General features: G+C 55.4%; 3 protein-coding genes across 3 annotated transcripts; 1 reads left to right on the forward strand and 2 right to left on the reverse strand.

The window, feature by feature from the left end:
• Positions 1-2,888: 2,888 nt before the first annotated feature.
• EsH8_V_000502 (uncharacterized protein) lies at positions 2,889-3,819 on the forward strand (the record flags this gene model as incomplete). Its single annotated transcript, XM_083273018.1, has 2 exons — positions 2,889-3,607; positions 3,675-3,819. 2 exons carry the CDS (start codon positions 2,889-2,891, stop codon positions 3,817-3,819), a joined length of 864 nt encoding a protein of 287 aa, XP_083125733.1.
• Positions 3,820-5,598: 1,779 nt separating this feature from the next.
• On the reverse strand, positions 5,599-7,899 carry EsH8_V_000503 (uncharacterized protein; the record flags this gene model as incomplete). The annotated part of the gene is made up of 4 exons (XM_083273019.1): positions 5,599-6,041; positions 6,109-6,850; positions 6,913-7,442; positions 7,518-7,899. 4 exons carry the CDS (start codon positions 7,897-7,899, stop codon positions 5,599-5,601), a joined length of 2,097 nt encoding a protein of 698 aa, XP_083125734.1.
• Positions 7,900-11,355: 3,456 nt separating this feature from the next.
• Positions 11,356-11,962, reverse strand: EsH8_V_000504 (uncharacterized protein; the record flags this gene model as incomplete). Its single annotated transcript, XM_083273020.1, has 3 exons — positions 11,356-11,533; positions 11,587-11,669; positions 11,807-11,962. 3 exons carry the CDS (start codon positions 11,960-11,962, stop codon positions 11,356-11,358), a joined length of 417 nt encoding a protein of 138 aa, XP_083125735.1.
• Positions 11,963-12,214: the final 252 nt, after the last annotated feature.

Below are 12,214 nucleotides of genomic sequence, written 5' to 3' on the forward strand. Positions count from 1 at the left end.
CAAACCAGGTCCTAACCTGGCCAGGCAGCCAGCTCTCTCCAGAAGGGAAGAGAGAAAGGGTCGATTGCCTGCATGCCCGTACGGGTATGCATGCTGCTCAAACATGGGGTGGCGGCGGCGGGCGGGCGGCGAGATCACGGATCACAAAAGAGCCCTGTGGCTCTTTGGGGGGCGGGACTCACGGAGCCCTTGAGGAAACAGAGCAGGTGTCGAGAAATGGCTCTTGCGCACCTAGACCGCAGCAAGCAGGTGCATGCTAGGCAGATCATGTAACTGTCAGGGACTGGGTCAAGCGAGAGTGAGGTGGAAACTCGCGCTCGAGCTGAGGTTCCGTTCCTTGCCGACGCTTGTGGGTGGTGTACTGTCATCGACACTGACACTGGATGAATCGTAGACTCGGGATAGAATTTGGACGCGTGAAACGACTTGCCCCCCTCCACGACCCCTGCCATTGTCCCTGGTGTTGTCCCTGATTGATTTCACAGGAGAGGGGGTCAAGAAGAGCTTGGGGCTTGGTGTTGCGAGATTGAGTTTTTTTCGATTTTTAAATGACATGGCTTGGGGGGGTGTGGTCCTTTCTTTGCTTGTGATCGCCCCGGATCCCTGTTGTTTGTAGGACCAGTTCCGTCCTTGTCTTGCCTTTTACTCCTGCCTGGCAAGTTTGAACTGTTGAACAAAAGGCGGTTGCCCGAGGCAGGATTACGTAGTTGAAGCAATGGTGCAGCATTGCGAAGCGAAGCGTTGAAGAATCCGGCGCCTGCGGCGCGCAGTCATGCAAGCCTCGGTGCCGTGTCGATTTCAGCTTTCTTTTTTACCCGGCACGTCTTGGTCGTCTGTCATTTCTCAGAGTTTTCAGTAAATGGCATGCTGATGATTTGATGTGTGAGTGGCAGGGCAGGCAGGCATGGCACATCCGCATCGATGCGCCCCTGGGTCCATCCTTCAACTCCCAGCCCTGTCCGTTAACATCTAGCCGCGAAACGCAGCGGGCGGGGGGGAGGCTCGGAAAGTAGTGCGGTGGGCGGCGGTGGGCATAGGTGCAGCGGGCATCGTGCATGAACTACTGGTACGGCATGATTAAGATGGATGTGTTATACATGTGACGGAGCACTTTCAAACCTTTTTTTTTTTCTTCTCCAAGGGTCGGCCCAGAGGAGATCAGGACCAAAGCAGAAGGAGATGGAGAGAAGGGGGAAAAGGTTTGCAGGCAAGCCTGCATTCATTCCCTGTGTGCAGTCGGCATGCATGCGGGTGCGTGTACCATAGTGTACTCTGTACGGTGGTGGTCTGGGAGGAGGCGAATATGGCAGACATGGGAGTCCCCGAGGCTGGAGTATGTGCCAGACCAGGTCCGGGGCAGATGACACACTTCCTTTCTTGTGGTGTTTCCCGCCTCGACGCCGCGCGGCAGGTTTGGCGACGCAAGTCAATTTGTGCCCCGAGCTGGGTGTACCTTACTAGACTTCAGAAGCTTGGATACCAAGCTTTTTTTTGTCGCCCCTCTGGGCTGCGGATGGGGGTGGAAAGAAGGTGAGGCTTCGGCGCAATGCGAAGCAGTATTGTCGGCTGTGCAAGCCTTTTTCCTCAAAGTAAGCTTCGGCCGATGAGTGGTCGTGATGTGCATGACTGGCGTCTGTGGGGAGATGCGCTGCTACGGCGGGCAATGTTGGGGGCCGATTGGGTGGCTTTATTTCTGCCGCACAGTGGGCCCAGTGAGTGGGCGCGACGACCGAAAGACGGAACTCTGTTTCTCATTCGACGTATGTCCGCCAGGTACATGGACGATTGTATCGTTTGATAATGGATGGGAATGGCCTTCTGTTGAGCCGGACGTTTGGGGTGTGAAAGGGGGTGTGAAGCGAGGCGCGGACGAGCTGAGCTGGGAAGAGACACGGTGATGGCAAGGTCGGACATGTTGTTGTTGGAGAGTGGGCGATGGCACGGAGTTGGATTTCGCACTCGCACTTGCCGGGACCTGAGCCTGGACTTCAATGTACTAGAACTCTCAAGGCAGAGGGAGGAAAGAGGGTTGGACCCCTTCTCTCTTTCAACCCAAAGTCCGGCTTTTCTCGCGTCCCCGTTCACACTGACAGTTCCGGCTCCAGCTCCGTGGGCTCGTGAGAGGAACCAGTCGGCTATTTGGTGAGAACCGTGTGTATGGTGGTGTCTAGTCCAGTGTTTAGGCTGATGTTGGTACCTGCAGGGGATTTGAGAGAGGTTGAAGCTGAGGTGAAAGGTCCCCTGGGGTCGAAGCGTTCGGTCTTGCTTTCGGGGTCGGAGACAACAAGGTTACAAGAAGCTTTGACACGCACATGCACTTGGAGAATGACGGGGTTCGGTTGGGAAGCGGTTGGTGTGCTGGGACCGACGCTACGGGATGTGAGAACAGCAGCACGCACGCCATTGGAACGGTGATTGCCATGACCTTGCCTTGCCTTACTCGGGAAGCTTTCACCGGGTGTGTCTCCCTCCTCGCTTTGCCTTTCATCTGACATGGGCAGTGAGTGATGGGTGCCCAAGGTGAGTGAGAGATGAGAGGTGAAGGGTGTGGTGGTGTACTGTGGTCATGTGACACCGCGCTAGGTACGTGCCTGGATCGGCTTAGGTGTTGATGCGCTTGGTCTCTAATTTTGCGGCGGCGCGCGACTCGAGTCTCGCTGACAACAGAGACTCCCTCCTTTGTTTATTCATAGAGACACTAGGGGCAAAAAACATTCAGAATAATAATGACCACCCATTTTTGCACTTGCCGTATGGACTCGACCAATATCATCACATCCCCAACGCCGGTGGATTATGCATCATAGCGCCGCCATCTACACGCCCCGTCTCCTGTCACACCTTCAGCAAGGAAAAAGAAAATATAGGCCCCCTTTGACCAAATCAACATGCCGCCGCCGGAGAAGCCCCCTCTTCCGACGGCCGCGCGGCCCCGCTTCGGCAACAATTTCGACCCTTACAACTCGAGCGCCTCCGGCCATCAGCGCCCGGAAAACACCCCGGGCGGAACCACAGGATGGCGAACCAGCCGCGCCCGCAAGCTTTCCAAGCAGTTTGCCGGCGGGCACGCGGGCGGGGCCCGCATGAGCGACACCTACGGCGCCGGAAGTGAGGACTTTGACGAGAGGCTGAAGATGATCGTGTCCAAGGACGTGAAGGCGAGGGCAAAGATGAGCGTGGCGGACATGCTGGCCCGGCCAGGGTTGATGAGAAGTAGCTCTTCCGTATCCGAGGCGGGTTCAGTGGCATCTACCGTGTCCGCTACAGGCGGAAATTCCCTCTGCGAGGAAGAAATCATGGATGCCCGCCGGAAGGAGGACGAAGAGAATAAGGCGAAGGCGGCAGGAAGGGGGCTATTTGAGGGCGTCACGGTCTATGTCAACGGAAGCACGCACCCCGTTATCTCGGATCATCGTCTCAAGCGTGTATTGATCGAGAACGGCGCGCGGATGTCCATCCATCTTGGACGCAGGCAGGTTACGCATGTCATTATCGGAAAGCCCGGGGGCGTAGGAGTCGGGGCTGGCGGGGGACTCGCAGGCGGAAAGCTGGAGAAGGAGATCCGGAAGCTCGGCGGCTGTTCTGTCAAATATGTTAGCGTTGAGTGGTGAGTCGATTCCATCTCCCTCCCCGCTTCCTTTGCTTGGGCAGAGGTTTGCTAATATGCCTGGCAGGGTTATAGAGAGCTTAAAGGCCAGGAGCCGACTACCAGAGGCACGCTTTGCGCCCCTCAAAGTTGCGAGAGAGCGGCAGAAAAGTGTCTACGGGGTATACGAAAGGCAGCCTTCAAGAGAGCCTTCTACCGGTCTCACGAGGTGATGAACCTTTTTCGGGCGGCTTATGAAGTACACGAGCTTGGACGACTCCGCGTTTACGTTATTTTGATGGTTTTACATACGCAGCATCGGAGTTCATGACTGGAGGCAACACGATACCAGGCATGGGCCAGGAAGGCATAGGCAGGCATGCTTGATTCGATTCAGCATATGAGGTGCTGTGTAGGAGTTGGCCGTAATGACGGGTTATTTTCTTGTAATTTCCACATGCTTCCCTTCTTGATGGGTAACCCCATTCCGACCACCTCCACTACGCTGCTAGATCCATTACCACCTGCTGACTGTTGAATCTCTGCGGCCTACACTCATACTATCCGAGATGCGTAACTTTGCAGATCTCGGCTTCCTACATTTGGGCGGGGTTACACGTCTCACGGCCCGTGGGCAAACATAGTACGACGGCGCGGCGCGACTCGATACGGGCAATGCGGGAGTCAGGTCTTCCAACCTGGTCTTTCCGTCACATCTGCGGGCTATTCACAAGGTTAGCTAGAGGGTGTGGGCGTGGCGCTGTCACACGGGCTAGCAAGGAGCAGGATGGAGGGGGATATATGAATCACGGCCAAAGGAGAGAATACGGGACGTGGTGGGCCTCGCGTTGTCATACCGCCGCTGCGGGCGCGTGTCGCTTGCGGTGACGGTTTCGTGTTGCACTGTCTATATTGCCAATGGCATCCAGGGCACGGGACCCGGTATCAAATGTCTCCGATGTTGTCCAAGAGAGTGCTGGCTGGGAGGTCGTTGGGCGATCATGAATGGCTAGCCGTGGTTCCGGTAGTTTTAACCCGATGTTGGTCAACCCCAAGGAGGCAGCGATGGCTGTCCTTCGTGACACGAGCGCCCACGCAAAGCAAACAATAACCAGCCATTGCTTCGTAGCGGCTCACATATACCACGCCAGTTTCCCGGGCCATATGCCTGTTTATATGGATGTATGCCGTGCAAGGTATCTATCCTTGTGCGAGTTTCCATGCGGCTGCAATTCCGTGCTATATACACAAAAGACAAGCATCGAGCGTGAAGAGTGAGGTCTAGAGACAAGGCTTGACACAGAACAGACATGTTGAGGCCACAAGGAAGCAAGTTCTGCCCACATCCGAGCCTTCTCGTTACCAGCTGCTTATGTTCTCTTTTGCGTACGGATGTGAATCGTACTCGGGAATGCCCGAACGCGCATTGCAGTCTTCGTTCTGGCCCTCCCTGGCGCCCCTCGGAAAACTTGACCGCCTCGATGACCATTTACATCGCGCTTCTTACAAACCTACCTCGAGACATTTGGTTATCCCCGGGGACGTTTCTGGCGAGATCTGGAATTCAACCAGTTCACAAGTCCACGTCCACTCGGCACAGCATGTTCTCCTTTCCCTCTCTTCTTCCATGGCTGCCATTGGGCCAGGGTTTGTTACTTTCTCCAGTGTCCACCTCTACGGCATTTCGCTGAAAGCTACACTTCCTCGTTTGCTTGCTCCGGCAACACTATGGCATAACGATATTTACAGAACGGGAAGAACAGGTTTTGGGGTTGACTGCTCATCATATCTGCTACAAGTGCCGAGGCTATTTTTCACGGAGATAAGTAAATATCAATTGTGACTCGGTTATACTGGGCCGAGAATTTAAACCTTAAGTTTTATAAAAGTAGTTGGAAGATGAAGTCTGGAAGAGAATCTCACATTATCCTAGTTCCGTTCGGGTTGACGAATTAAGCACTGTGACATCCGTCCTCGCTCTTTCGGGCCTCGCTCCGCACACTCACGTCCGTTTATAGCTTTGCCCTAGCCTCTGTGCTCTTGTGCCCATCCCCTTTGATCTCCCAATACTCCCTCACCTTGGCTCTTGCCACCTCGACTGCCCCAGCGTCCTCGACGGTACTCGGCACCTGCACCTCCTTACCAAATTCACCGTGCACGGCGTTCTCCAGCAACTCCCGCAGCACGCGCCGCAGCGTCTTCCCGCTGCGCGTCTTGGGTATCAGGCCCCTGCCTTGGATCAACCCGCCCAGCGTCGCGATGGCCCCGACCTGTGAGCGTACGAGCGCGTTGATCTCGTCGGCGAGCTTGTCGTCCGGAACCGCCGAGGATGGATGCTTAGGTGTTGATAGAGTGACGAAGGCGAAGGGGAGCTGGCCCTTGAGCGCGTCGGGGATACCGACTACGCAGGCCTCGGCGACGAGGGGGTGCGAAGTTATGGCTTGCTCAAGACCACCTTTGTGATGTTAGTCGTAAGCCTATCGGGAAAGTGTAGGAATTGAAGGGAGGGAGGAGTAACTAACCACTCGACAGCCGGTGTGCGCTGACGTTCAAGACGTCGTCGTTACGAGACATGACGTTAACATAACCCTCTGCATCGATGTACCCAGCATCTCCCGTATCCAACCACTTCCCATTGAAACGCTTCAGATATCCCTTGTAAAAGCGTTCTTCGTCCTGCCACAACGTTCTGAATGCCGTTGGGGCAAGTGGCAATCCCAGCACGATATTTCCCATCGTGCCCCTGGGAACCTCGATGCCGCTATCTTCGACGATTCGAACATCGAAGCCGGGCATGGCTTTGCCGGCGCTGCCCGGCTTGATCTTGGGAGGGGGGTGGTCCCGGACATCCGTGGTCCGGTCCTTGCCGGCGTGCGGGACGAGGGCTCTTCCGGTGATGGGCGAACCAGCCTCTGTCGACCACCAGTTGTCCACGACGTGAGCGTCGGTCGCCCCGTACTTTTCGAGGAGTTCCTGGTACATGGTAATGATGGCTGGTTCGGACCGCTCGCCCGCCAGGAAAAGTCCCTTGAGGGTTTTCAGACCCCCTCGATCTCCTATTTTTTTGAGGAACTTGTTGTCGGGGTCGTCACGCTTGATGGCGCGGAGAGCTGTAGGTGCCGTGAACATTGTGTTCACCTTGTACTCCTCAATGATGCGCCAGAACGCCGATGCGTCTGGAGTTCCGACGGGTTTGCCTTCATAAAGAACCGTCGCAGCTCCTGTGAACAGGGGCGCATATGCGATATAACTGTGGCCCACGACCTACATTTTCCAGTGTTAGCACGTATACGAAGCGATGAACTCTCCAACTGGCGGTCACTTACCCATCCAATGTCCGACGCCGTAAACGACACACATCCCGGGCCGTGGATGTTGAACAGATACGTGATGGAAAGATGCAGCCCAACAGCATGCCCAGCAGCGTCTCGTAGCACGCCCTTTGGCGATCCCGTCGTCCCCGACGTGTGGATGATATAAATCGGATCCGTCGACTTGACCGGCACACACTCGGCCCTAACTCCCCTCGCACGACAGCTCTTGACGATACTCTGCCAGTTCCGCTCGCCGTCGTTCCTCCTGATGGGATGCCATCGAATCTGCTCCCGCTGCCATACAACAACCTTTTCGGGTTTGTGCTTGGAAATCTGGCAGGCCTCTTCGACAAGTGGCTTATATTCCATGGGCGGCTTGTTGCCGTCAATACCGCATGACGCTGTCAGGATAGCCACGGGCTGGGAGGCTTCTATGCGTTGTGCGAGAGCATTGGGTGCGAAGCCGCCAAAGACCACAGCATGGATGGCACCTAGGCGACTGACGGCAAGTATACCGATCAATGCCGCGGGAATCATTGGCACTGTAGTTTCATGTGAGCCCCGACCAAAATCCATCGCTTTGATTCAAATCCCTTGAAGGGGGCAAGTAGACTCACTGTAAACCAGGACCACGTCGCCTTTCTTGACGCCCTCCTCTCTCAAGGCCCCGGCAAACACCTCGACCTCGTCGAGCAGCTGCTTATAAGTAAGGGTCTGTTTAGTAGCGGTGACGGGACTGTCGTAGAATATCGCCGGTGCGTCGCCATTGCCAGCGTGGACATGGCGGTCTATGCAATTGAAGCAGGTTGAGATCTCGCCGTCCGGGAACCATTCCCAGGAGTCATGAGTAACGCCGCTCTTGAGCGTCTTCTTGGTGACCTTTAATGTCGAAGAGGGCTTCTTGTGCCAGTGCAGGTGGTCGGCCTGATGAGCCCAGAACGATTCTGGATCTTCGAGGGAATGGCGCAAGACCTCATCCTGGGGATGTAAGCTGTCCATCTTTGAGGTGATGTGATATAAAAATCCCAGGTTGTGCGAGATGGCGTTGGTTCGAAGAGGAAGGAAATCTGCCAAATATGGGCGCACGAGACGGGTCGGGGTTCACAGAGACGATTCAGAGGTGCATTACTACAGGAGTCTCCAACATGGAAGCACACTGGCCTCGGCTCTTTCAAACGACCGGACAGCTGGAAGTTTGGAGGTTGAGACGATGATTGAAATGCGAGACGCCAATCGGTGCAGCTGCTGTGCTGACGTGCTCTCCACGAAGTGTGGTCCTGAGGAGGCACCTTCCCCGCATTCCGTTGACCCGGGGTAAGGGGACCGATCGTCATTGCCGACCACTCCGCATTCCGACGTGGCCAGCTAAACTTGGCTTCTTCCTCTGGCCGGGTAACGTCGCGGGGATGATACAAGCCAAATACGTCTCTAGGCAGTGTGTGATGCAGAAGAATCTGAGTGAAGGCGGCGACTCTTCCACATGTCTTGCCGCCGGGTTGGGAGATGAGCTAAAAGGGCCCGAAGAGGCAACTTCGTAGTTTGGTTCAGCGTTCGTTAATTCCCAGCTGCCGGACAAGAAGTGCTCGTGGAAAGACATGGCGATGCCCGCATCTCACATCCCAAGCCGCCGAGTTCATAATGAATCATACCAGTCTTATCATACCATTGGTTTGGATGGGCATTAAATTCACATCAAAGCTGAAGAACTGCCGAATCTACCCCAGAGTTCAGTGCGATCTCTCCGCGATCAAGGTCCCACTCGGTGGGCTCCCCGCAAGACCCATTCTTGCCGCAGGCTCACGTCCGCTGTCGGTGCTTGGTGACCGGATATAAACAGGTCTCAAGGTCGTCGACCCTTGGGAGGAATACGATGATCCCAAGACAATTTTGCCGTATAGCAAGTGAGAGCCGCACTTACACAGGTGCACGCACAGCACCGAAGTGTCCAGCCGGCACCCCATCGTGCCTGCTGAGACTATTACATCCAGCACCAAGTCGATATTCGAGCCAGTCCACCCCCCAGCACTCCCAATTCGACTGACGGCGGCCCACTAACCATTACGTTTGGTTTAGCCGACTGATTGCAGGTCGTCGTCCCAGAGAGGCAAGGGGCACGAGAGAAGGAGTCCAGAAGCCCGACAAAAACAATGCTGCCCATGCAAGGGACGTTCGAGCCAACGGTTCAGCGGCAAAACGCCATCCGTCCACAGCAAGAAACCGCTCAAATGCAACTGCAGTGCCGCAATGAAAATGACAGCCCGGGAAACCCCCAGCGCCAAGCTCAACTGGCAGCCCGCCGCCCTTGACCTTGTCTCCTTCCAACTCCGTTTCCCACCCCAGGATCAATCTACTGCGCGGTACTCACCCCTGCCACCGTCCGACATTCGTGGAAATTCAATCAATGGTGATCAGCGTGGCGAAGCCCAGAGAGGCCATTAATCTCGCTTCCTCCATCTTACATCCAGGTTTGTTGCGGGGGGCCTTGCTAGGTAGGAAAAGAGGGGGCCTCTCTTTGAGGGATTATTACCTAAGGAAGAACAGCAGAGGGGTGTGTGCCTAATGCCTTCCCGTGGGTTGCAATCTCGTCTCTTATCTCGGATTCTTCCCTTTGCTTTCTTCGTTTCCCGTGTCTCAGACCTCGGGTTGCTGCCATTACAAAGAGCACCCGCTCAGCTTATTGTCGCCATTGTGAAATAAATGCGAATGTGACCGTGCCTGACCCAAGCGCCCAGACCAGATGGTTGGACGGCTGGTCAACAAGAAGATCCACCCACACATCCATCCCATCCCATCCCATCCTAACCCATTCGCCCAATCATACGCAGTCCGTCACACTGCAGCAGCGCCCGGCCATGCGCTGCAAAATGCAGGTACAGCGCCTCGCAAAAGGGGGCCGTGGAAAATGACAGCCCGGGTGGGGTTCTCTCTCTACCCCCCTTTTCAGAACAGCAAACAAAACAACCTTAATCCAAGGATGCAACGGCAGCTCAGCCTTCACCAGCAGGCGGCCAGGCGGCTGCAGCTTTCAGGCCGCCTCGGCTGGATCTCATCTCAGCTGACATGACGTGTCGATCCAAGAAGTCCCAAGACGAGCCACAAGAGTCCCAAGAATCCCCAAGAATGGCCGCACAGCTACGCCGTGCCGCAAGGCATGCGGCAACGCGGCAGCGCCCTAGGTGAGAGGCCGACTCGGGCGTGCGGAGTACGCGGCGCAAATACGACCTCCAAGAAGAGTGCCCCAGCGCAAGCGAAATGACGCCGGAAGCCCATCCCCCTCACCCTCCTCTCACCGTACCCATCCGTAAACCTCGGGGCGCCTTGACCAGGCATTGGTCTTCTGCGCTTCTCGTGGCAAATAAACAATGCCTGTGCTAAGAAACTAAAGATTCGTCGCACGCACATTAAGTGACGCAGTTGGCGTCCGTCCCCAAACGGCCGTCACAACCTAGCTGGAAGGGACTTGTTTTATTTTTGAATTCTCCCGGACCAAATGTTTGAGAATAGAGAGGGAATATGTATTTACATTAGTTTAGCAGGGGCTGCTGGGACGACTGAGGCTTGTTGAACGTCGCGAACTCGTGGTTATAACGACAAACTTGATTGATAATGCCTCAGATTGTGCTGGCGAGCCCACGAGCCCTTCGACTTGGAATGCTCGCTCGCCGGCCACTTCACACAAGATGTACAGGGAAGTTAAAGTGCCGGACCAAAACTGGTCTCCTGGCAATGTTTCCATAATTTTGGTAGCTCTACGGAAAGACATTGAGGAGGACTAAGAGACCATAAAACATCCAGCTAATTTCCCCGGTAGAACTTGAGTCTGCGCTCGTCCGCAATACAAAGGTTATCAACATGACCAAAATATACACGAAGAGAGATAAATAAGCGTTGGCGGCGGCCGAGCACGAGCGAAAATGTACGCCTTTCGGGAGAAGAAAATAATCGAATTTGGGACTTTGTCAACAGATAAACTGCCGCGAGAGAGGAGACAGCAGAATGACCTATCGTGATCGCATTATATTCCCATTAAGCCCCCCGAAACATAGGTTGTGGTATATACCGCACACACCCGGAAATAATCCTTGGTGGGCGATCGACGGAATACCGAGCCAAAAACCGGTGTGGTGTAAAGCAAGTACAAGAAGTTGCAGTATTGACAGGTTTGCAGCATGGCTTGGCCGTCGGGACAAAGACGTCAAAACTCCATGGCGCCATGCAGGCAAGTAAATGTACCGGGTATTCTTCCGTGGGCGCGTCGTTCCGCTCCGTCTTTTTGCCTCCCAAGCTCTCATCCAAGGGGAACCCCCCAAAACTCCCGTCCAAAACCATCCAGCTGGTGGATTTCACAGCCGCGCTCCAGTCATTAGGTGTCGTAGGCTCCCACGAATTATGGTGTTATCGTACATGAAAGATCGTAGGGGGAGACGTGGATGGCGAGATGTGACCGTGGTTGATTTAGAGGACGAAAGCGGCGAGGCCGAGGACACCGGCCAGGCCGGCGCCGGAGAGGGCAGCGGCCTTGCCGGCACCGGCGGTAGGGACGGTGGCGGGCTTGGTGGGGGTGATGGCAGCGGTGCCAGCAATGGTGGTCTTGGGGGTGGCGACGGGGATGGTCACGTTCTTGGTGGGAACGCTATCGAGCGGTTAGCAAATCTCTTCTTGAAAAGCGGTTTAGACAAATCGAACCAGGAGTCGCACTTGACCACAGAGGAGGTGAGGACGGGCTTGGTGACAGTGCAGGGGCAGTCAGTGATGGTCAGGGTGGTGGCCTGGAACTTGTTAGCTGGCTGTCATGGTCGGTCTTGATGAGAAGACGGAACGCAGAGTCCGTCCCGAGTGCCGGGGTTGCTTCCGCATCGCCCGACGCCCTTGGGACGCTCCGCCCGTCTTCCAGATCCCGACATACCGTGGTGATGGTGTAGGTCTTGTCGGCGTGGGTGATGACAGTGGGACCAGGGCAGTAGGTGGTGTAGGAAGAAACGACCTCAGTGACGTAGGTGACGTTCTTGTGGGCCATGGCGCCGGCAGCGGCGAGGACAAGGGCGGCAGCGGAGTACTTCATTTTGACGGTTTGGGGAGTTTGGTATTAAGACTCGTGAAGAGGTGTAGTTGCGAGTTGAGGATTAGGTAGTTGGGTTAACGAATGAAAGCGACTAAAAAGTCTGGGTCGGTAGTGAATGAGTGAGTGTGGGTGAGGAGGGAAGGAGAAGGACAGACGGGATGGCCTGGAGGAAATGGATTTATATACAGAGATGGATGCAACACGACATGGGGACTGGGGTGGTGGGCTATCTTAGTTTAGACTGTGGATTGA

This window comes from Colletotrichum jinshuiense, chromosome 5 (assembly GCF_051148585.1).
Source record: "Colletotrichum jinshuiense chromosome 5, complete sequence".
Lineage (NCBI taxonomy): Eukaryota > Fungi > Ascomycota > Sordariomycetes > Glomerellales > Glomerellaceae > Colletotrichum > Colletotrichum jinshuiense.